We start from the raw sequence: 22,183 nt of genomic DNA on the forward strand, positions 1-22,183 counted from the left end.
ACATATAAATCTGCCCAAGCTTGTCCCAAAGCTGGTGAAACACGTAAAACTTGTCTGAACCGGAAAGGAGAGAATCCGCGGCATACCCTGACCAAAGTCAGCTATAAATAAACTACCGGAACGCTGCAGTACTCCCGCCATCGCTGGAGACCCAAGCGCATGCCTGATTCTCGCTGACACGTGGCCGCTGCATCAACGCTCCTAGAAACATAGTTGGATTCAAGCCCCGCAAAATTTACCCTGCCGCGGCCTGCATAGAAAGAAAATCAGACTCGGGAATAATCAGAAGAACAGTGTGGTGCTTCCCACAGCACCGGAAAAAACATGTCCCATCTCATGCGCGCTGCTATAAACCGGCACCTGCTCAATCAGCTGCACATGGCCGTGACAAACACCTACGAAAGAGAGCCTCAGAATAAACAGGACCACTACTGCTGCAGTGAAACCCAACGAGGAGAACAAGTGCGAGCATGAAATCGCACCGCTACTGCCGCGCTGTAACCAACAAGAAAACCAAGCGTGTGCATGCAATGGGCGGGAAAGTCCCGGCTCCCTCAACGGATTTCTAGTCATAAAACTTAGCCTCAATAAATTAACCATTCCTTAAATGTATGTTGACTGAACCCACAGTACTAAGACTCCCAAACAGAACCTGAAGTTCAAACAACAGTAAAAAACACATACATACTCGCAAGCTTGTTGTTAGGGCCGGTTGAAGCTAGTTAGAGCTGGATGTGCAGCATTAATAGAGCAGAATGTAGCAACTGTGGTCTCCTTTTTTTTTTTTTTTAAACAGAGAAGGGAAAGAAGAAAAAATCGAGACCCAGTCAGATCCTCTAGCAATGGAGGGAGAGGGTGAGGCAGGGACCTGGGGGGGCCCAGGTGTAACCCCTAAAGCCGGCACCGTTCAGCCAGACACCCCTGTCTCACTGAAGAGAAAATCTCAACAGGAGAAATAGCATTGCCAGCTCACTGATGAGAAACCTCAACAGGAGAAAATAAAGTTCCAGTCACAGCCAGAATCCAGGAGCTATTCGAATAGCAATCATCACCTGCTGGGAGATAGAGCATACTTGAGATACAGGAGGAGTGCCAGCCAATAGGACCACCTGTTAATCAGTTTCTCTATCTCCGCCTGCTGGTAGATATGTGCTATCCCATTGGTCTCTGGATTCATCTGCTGCTGTTGCTAAGGAAAGGGTTAATCTGCTGGCTGGGTTAGAGGTCAGAGGGGAGTACAGGACAATCAAACCATTGACATATCACTGATGAGGTTGGCTCTTTTTAGGGGGAAGAGGGTACAGTGAAGGAAGCCTGTCAGGGAGGGGGGCTTGGTTCACAGCCTGGTAGAGAATGGGACTGAGTGCAGGGCAAGGTGCAGAACCAGGCAGGGAGGGGAGCTGAGTGCAGAACCTGGCAGGGCAGGACACATGAATATTAAGCCGCCCGACATATATTCGAGTCAACCATTTTTCCTCCTTTTTGGGGGGGAAAATGGGGGTATCGACTTATGTTCGGATCGACTTATATTCAAGTATATACGGTAATTACCCCAGGGCTCGGTACTTGGGCCGATCTTATTTAATATTTATATCAATGACCTAGAAGAAGGAACATCCAGTGACATCATCAAGTTTGCAGACAACACAAAGCTATGCCAGGCAATCAGATCACAGAAGGATAGCGAAGAACTCCAGAGCGACTTGTGTCAGTTAGAGAAATGGGCAGAGAAATGGCAGATGAAGTTTAATGTGGAGAAATGCAAAGTAATGCATTTAGAAGGAACACAAGTATAGAATGTCAGGTGCAACTCTGGGTAAGAGTGAACAAGAAAGGGACCTGGGTGTACTGATAGATAGGACCCTGAAACCGTCAGCACAATGTGTGGCGGCGGCAAAGAAAGCAAATAGAATGTTGGGCATGATAAAGAAGGGAATTACGAGTAGATCGGAGAGGGTCATAATGTGCTTTATAGAGCAATGGTCAGACCCCACTTGGAATACTGCGTCCAACATTGGTCTCTCAACCTAAAGAAGGATATAAAACTGCTGGAGAGGGTGCAGAGATGATTAGAAGAAGTTGTATGATATATATATTGTATGATTTGGTATGACTAAAAATTACGCCAGGTATACACCTGGCAGGGCCTCCGCGTGTGCGGATCGCTGGACTTGATGGACCGAAGGTCTGATCCGGAGAAGGCACTTCTTATGTTCTAATTCATCTCCCTGCACCCTGACTGCAAAGACACTTATTTTCACCTGTTCTTTCCACAAAATGTTTACAGCCACCTTCCTGAGAATGCTTTGCTGTAATTAAACAATACCTGGTGTAGTCATTCCTTTCATATGCTGTGCATCCACTCCCTCTTGGCATGGGGAATGAAACATTCCATATGCTGCTGAATTTTACAGAATTCCATGCCTCAACTAAACAACCTCTAAAGAAGTGAATCATACCATCACTTTTGAAATGGACATATTGCACAAACTTTTGAAAATTTACAATGAGACACTCATGTCTCAGTCTGGGGACTTTTTGGGGGCATTTGCCTACTGCAAATCATGCCGTTAATGTTTTAATTCACCCTATCATTATCTTATTTATTGTACAAATTTTGCTATGTATCGTTATGATTTTCCTTTGCTGTAAAATGACCACGCATATCCCACAAAGTTCCCCCTACCTTTTAACACAGTTTTATATGAATTTCCAGGATATTCTCTGACACTTGCCAATTGGGTTCTAATTTTGTTGATTTGGCTTGGCCTATTGCATTGCATACCAGGGTCAGACATAATATATGATCTCATATCCCATACTCTCATACTCATGGCATTACAATGTCCCTTCCTCTCCACACATACTCTGGTTCACCTCCCCCACTAGGTCTGCCCTCTCCCCTTCTGTGTAGGTCTGGCCTTCTGGATCCCCCTCACTTACCTATGGCTTTCCCGAAACAGCAGTGGCAGCCGATCAGCAGAAGCAGTGCTGTAAACAGGCCACTCACAACCAACTCCGGCAAGGCCTTCTCTCTGCTGTGGCAGAGGAAAAACCCTGATAGGGCTGGCCATGAGCAGCCTGTTTACAGCACTTCCTCTGCTGACCGGCTGCTTTGGGGCGGGAAGGAGGAGTGTTGGCGTTTCAAGACCAGCTGCCACTGCTGTTTCGAGAGCTGGAGGGAGGATCGGAGGGGAGGTTGTCGAGTTAGGACCGCTGCCACTTTGGGGGGGCTGAAGGGGAGTTGTCAGGTCAGGACCGCTGTCGTTTGGGGGGCTGGAGGGAGGACAATTTTTTTTTTTTTGGCCAGCTGGGCAAGAGTGTCAGTTGATTGAGTACCAGTTAAGCAGGATTCTACTATATTAGGAGTCAGTTAGTCAGCAGGGAGCTCATGAGCCAAAACAAAAGCAGACAAGATATGGCCTCTGCTGGATTTTGTTAAACATTAAATTAACTACATAAATGATATTTTAAAGACAATTATGTGGCTTCAGAGATAGTTCACACTTTTGTACTTAATTTCTAGATTTTTAACTATGATTCGATGTAGGTAAAACATACTTTGTTTCTGAAGATAGCTTTAGATTCAGCATGTAAAACTGCATAATTTAGACACTAGTAGTTTAAGTTTAAATAAAAATCTAACCCTAAAATTGACCTGACCTAATGTTGCAGAAGCCAGATGTTAAAAACAAGAATCCTTTCAAACAGACATAAAATTAGATGCCACAAAGCAAACTAAGGTGACATCTCTGGGGTTTTCTCTCTCATTCTACTGCTCTGTCACCTTCTGATCACTCATCATTTTCTTCCTCTGTGCTCCCTCCCTCCCTCCCACCCTACCTTTCCCCTTGAGACTTTCATTAGAATGCCTTTATGATTCACTTTCTATACTATCCTGACCTGAGAAAGGAGATTTTGGCCTTTAAAAACTAGTCAGAAAACATAATAAAAGGTATCACCTTATCTTTCATTTTTTTATTTTTTAACACACTAATAAAGAGGGATGAAGTCAGCAACTCAGTTATAGGGAGAAGGGGAATAAACTGTGGTACAGATATAGCAGAAAAGGAATGTAGCAAAAGGCAAAGACAAGCCATTCTGCAAAAGGAAGGGAATGTAGACAGGCAACTTTAAATGAGATGAGAGAACACATCCATCTCCAAATTTAGCAGAGACACTGAGGCAGGTCTAGGTTTTGAGCTCCAAATTTCAAGAACTCTCCAATGTGCAGCATACATTTTATATTGACAAACTACAGAATTGTACAAAATAGGAGATTAAAAGTCAGTACTGGTTTACAGTAGAGTATTAGTTGACAGTCATTCTGAGAAGAAACTATTGCGCTACAATCAGGGAATACCAACTCCCATAGCCTATGAGACACTTGCCAAACTGTGCAAGAAAAGCAAATCTGTTAATGGTTTACCAGAGCCAACATAACATGGACTTTAGACAAGTAGGTAACTAATTCTTACTTCTCTTTGTTAGCTTTAATTTTCCAGTATGGTATTTGTTCAATAATTTATCTACCCGAGTATGAAAGAAATTAGCAAATGTGTTGAAACAAGTCTGTACATGCTGCAACATTTCTCAAGGTTATTTAAGGACCATTGCAGCTCGGTGTTGAGACTGACATTCCAAGAGACAGGATGTCAAGAGAGTCATAAGAACATAAGCAGTACCTCCACTGGGTAAGACCTGAGGTCCATCGTGCCCAGCAGTCTGCTCATGCTGTGGCCCAACAGGTCCAGGACCTGTGCAGTAATACTCTATCTATACCCCTCTATCCCCTTTTCCAGCAGGAAATTGTCCAATCTTTTCTTGAACCCCAGTACCGTACTCTGCCCTATTACGTCCTCTGGAAGCGCATTCCAGGTGTCCTTGTGCAAATCAAGTAAGAAACTGCTAGATTTGGAGCACCATTCAGTAATAAAATTTCTCACAAAAGAAGGGTAAAAGCTAAAGGAGATAGATCCATGAACGCATGACTGCAGTTTATGGCGAGTCTGCCCCATCATCCTATAAAGTAAAATTTTGGTGGAAGCAGTTTAAGTGGGGTAGAGAGTCCATTGAAGATGACCTGTGGAATCAACTTCCACAGAAATGTGCATCTTGGCAGTAGAGTTTGGAAAATAATTCATGAAAAACTGGGCATGTCTAAGGTTAATGCAGGATGCATTCCAAGAATGCTGATACCATGTTAGAATGCCATGAGGCTCCAGTGCTGGCAGGAGAACTTGCAGATGCTTTGTGAAGGCCAAATGAATTTTTTTCATCATTTGGTGACTGGAGATGAGATTTGGATCTATCACAGAGATCCTGAGCCCCACATTTATTTATACTGTTTCCATAGTAACAAGCATAAAATATTAAACAAACATACATAGTTCAGTTGTTAATTTTAAAAAAACCTCTTAAAAAATGGTAGATACAGTGGAAGCAGAAGTCATCCCCAGCCCAAAAAAGTTGAAGATAGAAACATCTGCAGGCAAAGTCATGGCAACTGTCTTCTGTGATGATGAAGGACTTTTGCTTCTGGAGTTAATGCCACACAAGACAAACATAACTGGGGAGGCACTAACATAATGATCGCTTTGCGGGAGTCAAGGAGAAAAGATGAGGAAAACTCACAGCATGTGTGATCCTTCTTCACAACAATGTGCTGGTGCACATGTCACGACAATTACAGGTTGCCATCCGAGAATGTGGGTTTCAGCAGCTGAACCATCCCATGGATAATGATCCATTTCCTGTTCCGCTGTCCATGGAGAGATTTCTTCAAAACTCAGTTTTCAAGTGATGAAGCTGTGACATCCTGGTTTGAAGGTCAAACAGAAGAATTCCTTTCAAAGGGGTTGAAGTCATTGCAGGAAAAATGGATGAAGTGTATGGAGCTATCAGGGTAGATAAATTATTTAATGCCCCTCATATCTAGGAATAGGACTGTAAGGAATTTGCACCCCAAGCTAGAAAAAGGGACTAAAGACTGGTCACTACCGCATATCCTTTCATGTTTTAATGGAACATATTAACTCCATTAGCAGATTACAGTGATAACTTGTGTGTTCCAAAGTATAATCAGGTAGTACAAGAGGAAAACACCATTGTCTGTCCAAAATAAATTAATTTGTTCAAAATCTGCTAAATATATTTTTTTTTTCAAAACATATGTTGTCTAAGGCAGGAGCTTCCCCACCTGTGACAGGGTAGAATACCTGTCACTGGCCAGCGGAGGGAGCCCAATCAGTGGAGCTCATTGACCCTGAGAGAAGAGCTAATCTGCAAAGAGCTGCAAGTGCTGCTGGGAGCTGTTTGCTCACCCCGAGTGAATTGTGGTGCTGAAAAGAACAACTCCAAGCACAGAGTTCAGAAGGCAAGAGACTCTTTTAGAAGCTAGGTGGTACTTGGGAGGAAGAAGGCTGGCTTCAGCATAATTTCTGGTAAACCATGAAGGCTGTTACTAATATGGGGCCTGGTGTTGTGGAGTGGCCAGGTTGACCAGTCCTGACAGGGGAGTGGGACTGGTGCAGCAGTAAAAAGCCTGGTGGTGGGAGGGTCTGTGGGAACCTATACACCAGCAGAGAAAGAGCTAAGAAGTAGCTGGGGACCTGGTAGAGCCTGGAGTCAAGAAACTTAGGCCTGACAAACAGAGGTGAAGAAAATCCAGGTGAGTCCTCAGTACGTGTGCAGAATAAGATAACTAAGCGAGAGGGAGCAGCTAGGAGTCCTCAATGCATGCATCTGAAACAAGATAGCTGAGGGGCAGGGAGAGCCCTCAGTACGTGCAAAATAAGATGGCCAAGCAATGGAGAAATTGGGAGAGTCCAAGGACTCTGGGAGCATTGGCCAAAGGACTGTGGAGGAGTCCAGCAGAGGGACTGGCAGGGACAGTGACAACCAGCAGAGCGACCAGTAAATGGCACCAGATGCTGCTTAAGACCTGGGTCGAAGGAGGGACTCTGGAAAGGACCTGGAGAGATGGTATCCAGAGAGGACTCGGAGAATGACCAGGAGAAATTGGGAAGACCTGGTCAGGGTTTTAATTATATGTGTGATGTATATGTAACCCTGTTGTGTTTTACAGAGAACAAAGGTGTCTGGGGGTGGATATGTGACAGGTGATACCACTTGGCCCATTCACATGACACCACCCCCTCCAAATTTAAACTCCAGAGTCAGTGTTGCTTTAAAATGCTGATTGCAGTGTTTAAACTTATATCTGAATAATGAGTTGCAGTTGTCCAGTCTTGCTGTATCCAAGTAGGTAGAACCAATGTTTCAGTCATCATGTTGTGGCTTTCTTCAACATGTACTGTAAGGTCTGCAGTTTGTCTTTATACATAGAGGGCCTTCAAACCTGATTGGCTGGGCTTGAAATGATTTTGGCAGAAAAGAAGTTGGACATTAATTGGGTCAGTTCTGACTCCACAACTACATTGGTTACCACCACCTTATTGGAGAGTGCCAAGCTCAAACCCAAACTGTGGATCTGCTCTGTAGATGACATTTTTGTCATCTGGCCCCATTGACAGAAAAAAAAAACTAAATTTCTAAACCATCTGAATAGTGGCCACCCCAACCTAAAATTTATCATGGAGACTGAGATCAACAGATGCTTTTCCTTTCTGGATGAAATGATCAGAAGGCAGATTGATCGAAGCCTGGATCATACAGTATACAGAAAACCCACCCATACCAACTGTTATCTACTACTATTAATTATTTCAAGAGCGCTATCAAGACATACATAGCACTGTACAGAGTCACAAAGAAGACAGTCCCTGCTCAAATGAGCTTACAATCTAAACAAGACAGACAAACAGGATGTCAGGGTAAGGATTACAGTTAGAGAGGGATGGTTAAACTGCTAGCTAAGGTGGTGAGCAGAGGGGAGTAGGCTTACGAGTTGAAGGTTGTCTCAAAAAGGTGGGTTTTCAGTCTACTTTTGAAAAAGAGAAGGGGCATGGCAGATGGACTCAGGTAGTTTATTCTAGGCATATGGGATGGCGAACTGAAAGGAACGAAGTCTGGAACTGGAAATGAAGGGTATAAACTAAACTAAACTAAACCTTAAGTTTATATACCGCATCCTCTCCATAAAGATAGAGCTCGGCAATTTGTTTGAGGACTGTAGTTCTGGGGGAGGTGTATAAGTAGAGACAAGAGGGGAGAGATACTGAGGGGCAGCAGAATGAATGCACTTGTAGGTTAATAATAGGAGTTTGAACTGTATGCACTTGCACCCTGAATCCCCTCCTTGGCCCCATAGTATGGAATCTCTCTCTCCCTCTCTTCACTGGCTAATAATCTCTTCATCCCTTTCCATCCCCTTTCTGGTCTTGGTCACTCTCTCTTCCTCTTTCTACCATCCCCCCACGCCCACTTGCGGGTCCAGCAACCATATCCCCTCACCCCACCCACCACCTTCCCGCTTGCACCTCGAATCCCTTCCATACTCCCCATGGTCTGGCATCTCTCTCTAAAGCAGGGGTAGGCAATTCCGGTCCTCGAGAGCTGGGTCAGGTTTTCAGGATATCCACAATAAATATGTATGAGATGGATTTGCATGCACTGTCTCCTTGAGATGCAAATCTATTTCATGCATATTTATTGTGGCTATCCTGAAAACCTGACCTGGTTCTGGCTCTCGAGGACCGGAATTGCCTACCTCTGTTCTAAAGTCTAGCATCTCTACTTTCTCACCCCCTCTCCCCTCTACTTATGGTTTCAGCATCCATGTCCCCTCCCTCATTCATATCTCCTCCGCTTCCTCCCACTTGCAGTGCAGCATCCAGGTCCCTTCCCTTCTGCCTCCCCCTGCAGGTCCAACATCCTTGTCCCCTCCTCCCAACTTGCAGTCCAGGATCCATGTCGCCTCTTCTTCCCCCCCCCCCTTCACTACTTGCAGTCCAGGATCCATGTCGCCTATTCTTTCCCCTCCACTACTTGCAGTCCAGAATCCATGTCACCTCTTCCCTCCCCCCTCACTACTTGCAGTCCAGAATCCATGTTGCCTCTTCTCTCCCCCCTCACTACTTGCAGTCCAAAATCCATGTCCATGTCTAATCCTGAGTGGAGTAGAACGGGTACAAATGGATCGATTTTTCACTCCGTCAAAAATTACTAAGACAAGGGGACTCTCAATGAAGTAATAGGGAAATACTTTTAAAACCAATTGGAGGAAAAAAATTTCACTCTGAGAATAGTTAAACTCTGGAATGCATTGCCAGAGGATGTGGTAAGAGTGGATAGCGTAGCTGGTATTAAGAAGGTTTGGACAAGTTCCTGGAGGAAAAATCCATAGTCTGTTATTGAGAAAGACACGGGGGAAGCCACTGCTTGCCCTGTATCGGCCACCGTGAGAACGGGCTACTGTGCTTGATGGACCATTGGTCTGACCCAGTAAGGCTATTCTTATGTTCTCTTCCCCCTTTACTACTTGCAGTCCAGGATCCATGTCCCCTCTTCTCCCCCCCCCTCACTACTTGCTGTCTTGGATCCATGTCCCCTCTTCTCCACCACCCCCCATCATTACATGCTGTCCAGGATCCATGTCCCTTCTTCTCTTCTCTCCCCTCCCCCACTACTTGCTGTCCAGGATCCATGTCCCCTCTTCTCTCCCCACTACTTGCTGTCCAGGATCCATGTCCCCTCTTCTCTCCCCACTACTTGCTGTCCAGGATCCATGTCCCCTCTTCTCTTCTCTCCCTTTTCCCCACTACTTGCTGTCTAGGATCCATGTCCCCTCTTCTCCACCCCCCATCACTAAGTACTGTCTAGGATCCATGTCCTCTCTTCTCCACCCCCCCCCCCCCATCACTACGTGCTATCCAGGATCCATGTCCCTTCTTCTCTTCTCTCTCCTCCCCCCACTACTTACTGTCCAGGATCCATGTCCCCTCTTCTCTCCCCTCTTCCCACTACTTGCTGTCCAGGATCCATGTCCCCTATTCTCTTCTCTCACTTCTCCCCACTACTTGCTGTCCAGGATCCCTGTCCCCTCTTCTCTCCCCTCACTACTTACAGTATAGAATCCATGTCCTCTCCTCTCTCCCCTCCCACCACTACTTACAGTATAGGATCCATGTTCCCTCCTCTGCCCCAGCACCCATGTCCCCGTCCCCGTCCCCTCCTCCTAGGATCTCTTCTTTTGACTGACACCCCCTCCTTGTGAGATCAGACATACCTGAGCAGCGGCTGCAGCCAATCAGAAGCACTATGAACAGACTGCTAGCGGCTGGCCCTACCAAGGCTTCCCTCTATCACATCATTTATCTACAGGAAGTGATGTGGCAGGGGGGGAAGGCCCTGTTGGGGCTGGCCGCAAGCAGCTCATTCACAGCGCTGCCTCTGCCTGCCAGCTGCCCCAACTGCTGCTTCCTTGGAAGGCCCACAGGTATATTTGATCTCATGGGGAGGGGGGTCAGACCCACTAGGGGGAGGAGGGAAGATGGAGGGGGATGGGGGTAGGGCCAGAATGGAAAGTTTGTGCTGAATTCTGTACTGCGCAGGTGCGCAGGTAAAGTATGTCTGGTGAGGATAAAAATGGTGTAAAGAATCAAAGGACTGGAGGTTTAGAAAGCAGTTGTTAAGAATTGGGATTTATGAGACAGAATATGGAAACAGAACTGGAGAGAAAAGGCAGGGGAAGCTGGGTAGGAGGAAGGAGCTGGGGTGAATGAGAGTCAGAGAAAGACAGATAAGGGCTTGAGAGGGAGTGCAAAGATGCCAGAGTGGCTCATCTCAAAAGCTGGTGATTATGCTGGCAATTGAATGCCAATGAGCGAGGTTTTTTTAAACAAGTTCTGGAAGATGCACATGCCAAAAAACTGACATGTGCATTACTTTGAAACTGCCTAGGTCAGTGTTCTTCAATACAAGGTAAGGCCTGGGGGCCAATAGTAGCTCTCATCATCATTTTGGTTTTCTTCACTATTCTCTTCCTCTCTTCTCAAGCTCATAGCAGAAAGCAGAACGTGGATGGGGGAAAAGAGCTGCATGCTTAAGGATATCCCCAATGAAGAGTTTGAAGGTAGGCAGGTGGGGATGGATGTCATTGACTCAAACTGGTCATTAATGTCACAACCCTGCAAGGGGAAGCTATTTGGCAATTCGCTTTCAGTTCATTTGGATCCAAAGTGGCTCTGACTTAAAAAGATAATGAAGACCACAGGCCTATGTTTTAGGCGGTATATAAATTTTAAAAATAAATATTCTAATCAATAAATAGAAAATAAAATTATTTTGTTCTACCTTTGTTGTCTGGTCATTTTATTTTTCTAACTACAGTCAAGCCTCGGTTTGCGAGTAACCCGGTTTGCGAGTGTTTTGCAAGATGAGCAAAACATTCTCGCAAATCTTGTCTCATAAACCGAGTGTTGACTCGATTTGCGAGCAACCCCCCCCCCCCCCGATAACCGGCATCGCTCCCCCTCCACTCACACAGGCCCCCAAAGTGAATCGGCACCTCCTCCCCCCCCCACATGAACAACCTCAAACTTATCCCCTGTCTGGCACCGGCACGCAGCCCACAGGACATGCCGGTGCCACTTGAAGAAGTTCCTGCCTCTGCTGGGCCTTGAGCATGCATCTGCGCATGCAGGGAGCCCAATGCATGAAACTGGGCCCCTTAAATGTGTGAACTGGAGAAAGGACCTGGAAGCTGTAACTTTTTGTGTCTGGGGGTGAATACAAAAGATGGAAGTGAATGAAAGACAAAGGGAGAGTAAGCTGGGAAAGGAAAGACAGGGGACAATGGGAGAAAAGGAAGACAGAAAAAATGTAGATACTGAAAAAAAAGTTAGAAGACTCACAAAGAAAATATTAGAGAGACTGGAACCATACCAATTAGAAACATACAATACCAAGAATACAAAAGTAGAAAAAAATAAAAAAATACTATTTTAAAATTTGGGAACTGGAATGCGTCAGCTTTGGGAAAATTTTTTATTTTGTAATGCACACAAGGAAATGCACTGCTTATGTAGCCTGGCTTCCCCAGAGGTTTCCATTTCACAACCCAATCACAACCCGGAGGTTGTGATTGGGCAGAACACACTACAAGGATTCAAAGAAGGTTTGGATAAATTCCTGAAGGATACGGGGATTAAGGGGTACAAATAGAAGTAGTTATAGGGTGAGTCAGGGACCACTCGACAGGTCATGAACCTGATGGGCCGCCGCAGGTGCGGACTGCTGGGCGCGATGGACCTCTGGTCTGACCCAGCGGCGGCAACTTCTTATGTTCTTATATTTAATTTCTAACTTATGGTCTCTTATTCTGTATCAGATGGTCTGTAAATATTCTGCATGTATGATGGAGATTCTGCATGTATGACGGAGGTGATTCTGCTAAATGTACAGCTCCTGAATAGGGATCTACAGCAGTCCAATTTGTTCTAATTTCCCCAATAGTAGCTTTATTGGTGCTCCAGGACATGGTGTAATATTTACCGTTAGCCTACATCCTAAGCCAAGGAAATTGACTGATATAAACGAAGAGTTGTGAGAGGAGATGGCAATAGGGGAAATGGCCATCCACAGTTCTTAACCTCCCTACTGTGTAAATAAGGTGTGTGCTTTTTTTAAATAACCTTGGGGTTGAGGTGGAGGAGTGGAGCTAGCAGTGGAATGGGTGTGTTAAAATCTTCCAAAACGTGCTCCTCTTTGGCATCTCTGCCAGCAGAAACAGCCACTTTACAAAGGAAGGTGTAAAGAAAACAGCACTCAAACACAGTACTTATGCACATAAGTGAAAGTTTTATCATTTATGCTTGCATGTTATTGGATTTTACAATGGACAGCAAAGAGAAGCCAATTAAGGGGCAAACTATAAGACTAAGTTTTGCAATTTTAAGGTGATTTTCAATGACCACTATCACTCCTTCATACCCTAAATACAGTAGCTATTAAGAGTCAGTTGTATGGAACCTAAACATAAATCTACTTAATAAAATCTGGACGTTGCACTTGTTCCATTACAAAACAGGAAATACAGTACACACCAATCTCAACCAAAACCCGCCTTTGAAAACTATGCATGCCGAGATATGCACACATAGGAAGCCTTTATTTCTGTTTAGAAACGGTGTGCTTAAGCCAAGCAGCCTTAGAGGGGAGTGAACAAAACAACTGACCTTAACCCCATGCTCTAGCGGGGCCCAAAGTATATCTGAACGCCTCCCCCCCCTACTCTGAAACATCGGCGCTACCTTTCGGTTTCTCTCAAATACATTCTCAAAAACACACATCATATTTCTCTTTCTTTCTATCTAACATACACGTGCTTCTGTTGTTACGATTGCTCGAGTGCTCAGTCACTGAGCTCCCCGCTCCCCAGCAGTATATAGAAGCCACAATAACGTACTTACAGCCAAACTCTTTCTTGCCCTGAGGCAACCATCTCACACTCTACCCACCTCCTTGTTTGCTTCGCCTAATCCTTTTTAACCCTTCCGGATACTCACTAGTTGCATTCTTTTTATCCATGACCGGCCTGCTAACCCAGTCGAATACTTTCACACAATTTTCAAGCTGAGCACGCTTCTGCCCAACTCCCCCCCCTTCTTTTCTAGTAACCAAGAGAGCTTTCGCCTTTACCTACACCCCCCCCCCCAGCAAATTCCCATTGGCTGTATCCTGCCCACGAGCTCTCTTTCCTGCATGGGACTGGCCGTGTAAGTATGAGCGTCACCAGGAAGTGGAAAGGGGTTGGCTGCTGCTAAAAACAACCTAGCTTTCCATGTGGCTCTCTGATAAGCTCAAATGTACTGTATAAGTAAGCTGTCAGCCTGAAAACTTGGGACTGCTCCGATCACGTGTTACACATGTATAGATTGTGTGATTTGGCAGGCTTGCTGTTCGCACAGAAGGCACAGTGGTCAGAGTTTAGTGAAGCGTAACAGGGGGCAACGGGTAGCAGCAGTGGTGGAATCAGCCAGAAGCGGCTACGCTATGAAAGTAAATGGTTTAAAGTGGCAACTCATCCGAACCAGGACTATGAATCGTTTGTGTTAGTTTTTATGCTATAGCAAACTGGAGTAACTCGTGTTAACCTTAGTAGGCGAACAAAGTAAAGAACGGATCCCACGGATTTCCTTTAAAAAAAAAAGCATGGAAATCCGTGGGACCGACGACGGATTTGCCGGATCTCACGGATTTTGGACCACTTGAAATAGTCATAACAATCGTATAAATCCGAAAGATCTGGGACATCCATGGATGCCAGACTACCCAGATGTAATGTAATTTATTTGTAATGTAATTTATTTCTTATATACCGCTAAACAGCAGCGGCAGTCAAAAGAAGATAATGCCTTTTAAGGTGATCCGGAATCCACGGATGGCCAGGTTCTTTTATTCAAAACAACAGCAGTGGAAGTCTTTTAAAAAAGAGCAGGATACCTCTGCTAGGTTGCCCGGATCTGCCCTTTTTATCCCCTTAATAAAGTAGGATCCTATTTCACATCCAACTCCAATATTAAGGGGATAAAAAAAAGGACATACAAGGGCAGTCAATCTAGCAGACGATACATGTGGCTTACAAAAATGAAATTCTGGATGCATTGGGAGGGGCCTAGTTACCATAAAAGGAGTTTTTTCCTTATATGGTAACTAAGCTCCTCCCAGTACATCCCAGTATGCACCGTGCAGGGGCTGGGTGCTACTATTTTGATGAGGGTGGGCCCAGGAGAGGCTGGAAGACCTTCTTGGCTCCAGCTTAAAGATATGAAGAGAGGGATTTCACTAGTCACCAGAGCAATGTCTTTACTAGGGGGAAGGTTGGGTTGGTGGTGATGGGGGTTCAGGAGGAGTCCACTGGCCTACCTGAGAAATTTTCAAGGAAGTGGGGTCCACTGGACCTCCAGAAAAAATTTTCAAGGTTGAGAGGGGATTCAGGGGCCCTTGGATCACTAGGGAATTTATTGGTGGATATCTGGAGGGATCCACTCACTGGACATACACACAAGAGTTGTGCTTACAACTCTTGTGAGTATGCACCAGTTTCTTTTGGACTTCTTTACCGACCAATGCACAACACTAAGCATTGGTGGATAATTCCAGTGTTGTTTCTGGCATCAGGGAGTTGAGTTCACAAATAACATACTATACATAGGAAATCCTCGGAGGTAGTTGATATGTTAAAAACAAAGGAGCACTCAAAAGCATCATCAGTATCTTGCCTTGCACCTCTTGTCATACACCACTACTAAGGCAACATCCAGCTTTAGATAACATTATTGGAATGATAATTGTACATGTGTTGCCATAATAATACAGTAAGTGAACAAAATAACCAGGGATTAATTTTTGGCAGCGCAGCCCATGATGACATTCTGCCACCTTTATTGAAACGTTGAAAGAGTTGTTATGTGCATCAGCTCCCTTTCTGCCTATTCCTAGTCCCCCAGGAGCAGAGCCCAGCCAGCATCCTGTACCCCAGTCCATTTGAAAACTTCAGGAGCAGTACAACTGGAAGGCAAATTACAGAAAAAAAAGGAGAATGTTGGGAGGAGGCCTTATGAAAGGCAACTAGCAACTCTTGGGAGATGGGGAGTAGTGCTGCCCGATTCAGGGAAAAAATATTCTATTTAGTTCAATTCAGTCTATTGAATCGATTTTCCTGCCCAATTGGGTGGTTTTTTCAAACATCCTGGTGGGTTTATTTTATAGCCTCTTCACCCCCTTTGCCCTCTCCTACCCACACTGGTCCTGTGGTGTAAACAAAATAAACAAACAAAAAATACTTTTCCTCTCTCTATTAAATCCTAGCTCACGTTTACGGTCCAACACCAGCTCTGGAAGGATACACATTTCAAATCTGACATTGTAATCACAAAACAGAAAATAAAATTATTTTTCCTACCTTTTGTTGTCTGGTCATTTTTCCAATCATGTTGGTCCCATGTTGGTCTGGTTGTCTTCTGATCAGGCTCTCCTTCTTTCTTCTTTCTCTGTGCTAACCATCCTTCTTCCATCTCTGTCCTCCCCTTCTGTTTCCCTTTCCTCCCCTGGAGGTCTGGCATCTTTCCTTTTTTTCATTTCCATCCCCTCGCAGCTGCAGCGATGGACCCCACCATCCACAGATCCACCATCTCTCCTTTTCTCATCTACCCTTTCATCCAGCATTTCTCTTCTGTGTCCCTGTTCCTATGCTCCCTCCATGCCCAGCATCTTATCTCTCCCCATATCCAGCTTCTTTCTCTCTTCCTTACCTCCTGTATCCCCTTCCCCAGGTACAGGCTTTCTCCTACTATCGCTCCTGCCATCCTGCACCTTGCCTACCTACTTCAGAACAGTATCTGCCCCTCTTGTACCCTTCCCCTTGTGGTCTTGCATTTCTCTCTCCCTCTCTCCATTAGTCCAGCACCTCTCCTCTGCTTTCCTCCCCCTCTTTTTGGTCTCTCTCTTCCCTTCACCCCAGGTCTGGCATATCCCCTCCCCTCTCTTACTCCTTCCTCCTCCTCCCTCTGCACAGGCCTGCCTCTCTGCCCTGAAGGCTTGCTCCCCACCACAAAGACCTGTTCCCCCACGAAGGCCTGCTCCCTCCACAAGGCCTGCTCCCCCACCCCCCGCGAACGCACATTTTCTCCTCCTCCCTACCGCGAAAGCCTGCTGCAAACGAATGCCTGCTCCCCCCGCTGCATAGGCACATTTTCTCCTTCCCCCTGCTGCGAACGAACACCTGGTCCCTCCGCAGCCTGCACCTTCCCCTTTCTTACCTCCTTACCGCTAATAGGGCAGCTTGCAGGCTCGCTGGTGTTATAGCGATCCCTGCAGCTGCCCGTTTTGCAGTAAACCTTTTCTCAGATGTTAAATGTTCATTAGGGCTTTAGTAAAAGGGCCTCTTTGTAACAGAGGCAATGGAGAGGTACCGTATATACTCGAATATAAACTGGGTTTTTTTGGGGGAAAAAATTGGCCTAAAAATGGGGGTCCCGGTTTATATTCGGGTCAATGACCCCTCCCAGAATTTTTTTTTAAGGCTGCCGCAGCCAGGCTCTGCCCCCCTCCTCCTCTCTGCCCTATCTTCCTACCTCTGCCGATCTGGTGGAGGTGCAGCAGGCAGGATTTCTGAACTCCTGCCCTGCTGCTAACCGGCTGCGTGGATCCACTTAGTCCAAATCAGCGGCACGAGCAGCAGCATGATTTGGCGCTGCTTCTCAGCGCTGAGTGGCTTCCTTACTGGCTTACACAGGAGCCAGTAAGGAAGCCGCTCAGCGCTGAGAAGCAGTGCCAAATTGCCCTTCTGATTTGGACTAAGTGGATCTGAGCAGCCGTTTAGCAGCAGGGCAGGAGTTCAGAAAGCTTGCTGCTGCCCGCTGCACCTCTACCAATGATCGGCAGAGGACCCGCTGCACCTCCACCAGATCAGCAGAGGTAAGAAGATAGGGCATGGAGGGGGGGGGACAGAGGGCAGAGCCTGGGAGGGAGAGTGCAGAGCCTGACGGGAGGGGAGGATGGAAGGGTGCTGGGCGCAGAGCCTGACAGGGGAGGGGAGGATGGAAGGATTCTGGGGGCAGAGCCTGACAGGGGAGGAAGGAAGGGTGCTGGGCGCAGAGTCTGACAGGGAAGGGGAGGATGGAAGGGTGCTGGGCACAGAGCCTGACAGGGGAGGGGAGGAAGGAAGGGGGCTGGGTGCAGAGCCTAACGAGGCAGGATACTTGAATATTAAGCTGCCTGACATATTCGAGTCAACCATTTTTCCTCCTTTTTTGGGGGAAAAGGGAGTCGACATATTCAGATCGACTTATATTCAAGTATATATAGTAAATGACTTTTCTATGCTTAAACATTGTGAGGGAGACAGGTATTCTCCCTCACGAGTGATGTTATTTTTATCAATGGGCAGCAGAACGGTCTTCCAAGGTAGTCTTTAATGCAACATCCTCAGACTCTTTCATGATTGAATATGGCATCCCACAGGGTTCAATCTTATCTCCTCTACTTTTCAATATCTTCTTGGCCCCTCTTTTAACATTAGGTCAATCTATTGGTTTCACGATGTTCGCTTATATGGAAAATGTCCAACTAATTCATCCAATAGACTTAAATAATCCAAATAAAGTAATAATCATAAACCAAAAATTGTAAAAAAATTAAATCTTGGCTTGATTCTAATATGCTTTACTTAAACATCGAAAAGTCCAAAGTAATGATCTTTCCCATCAAAGAAGTACTGTCCTTACAGGCTCCTCTCAAACTCAAATCGCTATCCATCAGTGTCGTACCTTCATTAAAATTATAATCTTCATATTAGTATAGTGGTCCAGCGTTGCTTTTATCGGCTGCGTATGATTAGATCTCTCTCCAAATTGCTAGAACCCGCCTCTCTGAACATCCTGATCCACTCCCTTTTGATTTCCTGCATAGATTACTGCAATGCCCTCTACAAAGGTATAACAAATAAATAAATAAGAAGACTCCAGATAGTACAGAATACTGCAGTAAAAATTATATTCAATGCAAAAAATTACGATCACATTACTCCCCTCTTACACAAAGCACACTGGTTACCGGTAGAACATAGAATCACCTATAAAATCCTTCTGTTAACATTCAAAACCCGACAAAATAACCAGCCAGAATTCATTGATAGTCTTCTTATTCCATATAACCTATCTAAGACTCTTCTTCTTTCTATCCTATCATTAAAGTACATAAACACAATGAAAACAATCACCTCCTATTTTTCAAACTTACGGCGTCCCCAAGGCTCTATCCTCTCTCCTCTCTCCTTTACTATTTAATATTTTTATTTCTCCTCTTCTCACCCTAGACCAGTCCATCGGTTTTACTATTTTTGCCTATGCAGACGACATTCAACTACTCCACCCAGTTAATTCTTCAAAAATAAACGAAATACAAGAAATTAATAACAAACTTGACAAAATCAGTGATTGGCTCCACATAAATAAACTCTCCCTTAACATCAATAAATCCTGTGGTATACTTTTTCCAATCAGGAACAACAAAACAATAACAGGCAAAATCTTCATTAAATCTTGCCCAGTAAAAATTGAACCAAAAATAAAACTGCTTGGAGTAACTATAGACAAAGATTTAACTTTTCACGACCAGATAAGCTCCGTTGTAAAAACCTGCTTTTACAAACTTTGGCTTATCCGTTCCTTAACTTCAATTCTCGAAACTAATGCTATCATAACCCTTGTGCACTCACTGATCATCTCTCATCTAGACTACTGTAATTCCCTATATAATGGACTTTCCCAAAAAGAACTACGTCATTTGAAGCTCATCCAAAATACAGCAATCAAACTCATTCATAAAGTAGGGAAATATGATCATATTACTCCTCTTCTGAAAGAAGCCTACTGGTTACCCATCACGCACCGTATCATTTATAAAACCTTAATGCTGGTCTTTAAAATCAAACTCTCATGTCTTCCATCTTTTCTCGACAAACTCATCATTCCTCTCTGCTCTTCTCGGACCCTTAGATCAGCAGATCAGAACGTACTGACCGTCCCTTCCATTAAAGAATTCTACTACACTAGGAAAACTAACTTCTCCGTAGTTGCTCCAACTTTATGGAACACCATGCCACCTCAACTCCATCATGAAAATCTTCTCGACAAATTCAAGACTAAACTAAAAACATTCTTATTTCAAGATGCATACCACAACTTTTAAATACCTCCTCTCCTAAAGCTAGCAAAATCATCTCAACCGCTTATACGAAGCGATCCCCATTCCTGATGTTATATCCACCCTCCTCCCTTTTCTTTTAAATTTTGTTTTTAATAATGTAATTATTGACCCTCCTTTCCCCTTATTACCCTCAAGTTCATGTTAGTATTTGTTAATTGTCTTTTTAATGTTCACTCTTCCCCTTATATAATTATTCTTTTACTTTTTATTTTATTTTTTTTAGCATTATAAACCAGCCAAATACATGCTGATGGTCAGAATATTAAAAATAATAAAACTTGAAACTTGATACCATTTTTACAGTGACTGCTCCCTCTCTTTGGAATATTATCCCGGCTTATTTACGAGATGAATCAATCCTCAATCAATTCAAGACAAAGCTAAAGACATTTCTATTTCTTAACGCCTTTGAGACCTAACTGCCCTTGTAAGGGCGACCTAGAATGATTTTACCTTCAGCATCTCCTCCTACTGTTTTTGCCCTAAACATTATCTTTTACTTTGAATATTGTAGTTCTTGCCTTTTTACCTTCTGTCCCCACTTGTCATAGTTTTAAATGTCTCTGAATGTAGTCATGATCCCTAGAGATGCCTTGTCATTTTAAGTTTGTATTTTAGCCAATGTATGTTTTTATGATTTTGTACACCGCCTAGAAGTCTGATTAAGCGATATAAGAAATTTTAAATAAACTTTAAACTTAAACTACAGGGTCCAGGATGCATTGAGCTCTGTAGTAGAGAATGACATGGTGGTTGTTACCCGCGGCTAGCCACGGGTAACCCGCCGAAACGGGGAGAGAAAAATTAGTGGTCGCTGCGGGGATGGGGACTAGAGAGTTGCGCGGGGACAGAAATCCCACCCGTCCCCGCCAAAGTCCCACCTGTCCCCACCCGTCCCCGTGAGGAATCCCACCCGTCCCCACCCGTCCCCGTGAGGAATCCCTCCGTCCCCACCCGTCCCCGCGAGGAATCCCCTCCGTCCCCACCCGTCCCCGCGAGGAATCCCCTCCGTCCCCGCCCGTCCATATAAACTTCAGAAATAGTTATTTCATTTAATTATGCTACTGAATTAAAGGCTCTGGTAGAAACCATTTACAAATAAGCAAAAAGACTTTATTAATTTGAAAATATTAATTGGGAAGAATACATACTTTGCAAATGGGTTTCTACCAGAGCCTCTAATGTTTATAAATTTTTATCAACACAACTAATATACTACTTTATCCTGAAGCAAAATAAAAAAAAAAAAGAAATATAATTCTTTTCCTACCTTTGTTGCCTGGTTTCTGCTTTCCTCATGTTCTCATTCAATTCCTTCCATCCACTGTCTCTCTTTCTTCTGCATCTTCCATTTGCTCTGTTACTGTGCCTCTCCCTTTCTTCCCCCTTCCAAATTGGTCTGGCACCCATCTTCTCTCCGCTCCCCCCATAGTCTGGCATCTGTCTTCTTCCCTGCCAGCGTCTTCTCCCTACTCTCTCTTTCCCATTTCCTTTCAGCGTCCTTCTCCCCCCATCTTCCCCATGTCCTGTCAGCGTCCTTCTCCCCCCTCTGTCTTCCACATGTGCTTTCAGTGTCCTTCTCCCCCCTCTGCTTCCCCATGTCCTTTCAGCGTCCTTCTCCCTCTCTGTCTTCCCCATGGCCTTTCAGCGTCCTTCTCCACCCCCCCCCGTCTTCCCCATGTCCTTTCAGCGTCCTTCTCCACCCCTTTGTCTTCCCCATGTGCTTTCAGCATCCTTCTCCCCCCTCTGTCTTCCACAAGTGCTTTCAGAGTCCTATCCCCCCCGCCCTTCCCATGGCCTTTCAGCGTCCTTCTCCACCCCTTTATCTTCCCCATGTCCTTTCAGCGTCCTTCTCCACCCCTTTGTCTTCCCCATGTGCTTTCAGCATCCTTCTCCCCCCTCTGTCTTCTACAAGTGCTTTCAGAGTCCTTCCCCCCCCCCGCCCTTCCCATGGCCTTTCAGCGTCCTTCTCCACCCCTTTGTATTCCCCCATGTGCTTTCAGTGTCCTTCTCCCTCTTCTGTCTTCAAGTGCTTTCAGCGTCCTTCTCCCCCCCTCCTTCTCTACCGCCCCGGTGCAGCACAGCCGGCCAGGTCCCCTTACTTTTGTGGCACTTCCCCGACCGACTGACAACAGCCCCGGTCCGACAAACCTCCCTGCCCTTAACTGCGAATCTAAATTACCTTATTACAGCTGCTGTAAGAAGATAATTTAGATTCGCGGCTACAGGGCAGGGAGGATTGTCGGACCGGGGCTGTTGTCGGTCGGTCGGGGAAGTGCCACAAAAGTAAGGGGACCTGGCCGGCTGTGCTGCAACCGGGGCGGGGTGTGGCGGGGCGGACCGCCCCGTCCCTTGGTAGCCACTCGAACTGCGAGGCTACTCTCCTCCTTACCTGCACTGCCTGCAGCACAGAGCCAAACGGAAGTCTTCCCGACTCAGTCGCGCGGCTCTTCTCTCTATCTTCTCTGCTTGCAGCACAGAGCCGAACGGAAGTCTTCCCGACGTCAGC

At 45.3% G+C, this 22,183-nt stretch overlaps 1 protein-coding gene across 5 annotated transcripts in view; it reads right to left on the reverse strand.

Annotated features, from left to right (window-relative positions):
* SLC19A1 (solute carrier family 19 member 1) overlaps positions 1 to 13,590 on the reverse strand; it is a 122,023-nt gene extending 108,433 nt beyond the window's left edge. For 2 of the 5 annotated variants that reach the window (XM_033945925.1, XM_033945929.1), the window contains exon 1: positions 13,470 to 13,590. Coding sequence is in view for 1 of the 5 variants with exons in the window: in XM_033945928.1 (XP_033801819.1) it covers positions 13,470 to 13,478 (9 nt within the window). In the remaining 4 variants the exon portion in view is untranslated. Of the gene's footprint in view, positions 1 to 13,373 lie in introns of all 5 variants that reach the window. The other 3 variants (XM_033945928.1, XM_033945926.1, XM_033945927.1) reach the window with 3 other exon arrangements.
* Positions 13,591 to 22,183: the final 8,593 nt, after the last annotated feature.

This window comes from Geotrypetes seraphini, chromosome 5, assembly GCF_902459505.1.
Source record: "Geotrypetes seraphini chromosome 5, aGeoSer1.1, whole genome shotgun sequence".
Classification (NCBI taxonomy): Eukaryota; Metazoa; Chordata; class Amphibia; order Gymnophiona; family Dermophiidae; genus Geotrypetes; species Geotrypetes seraphini.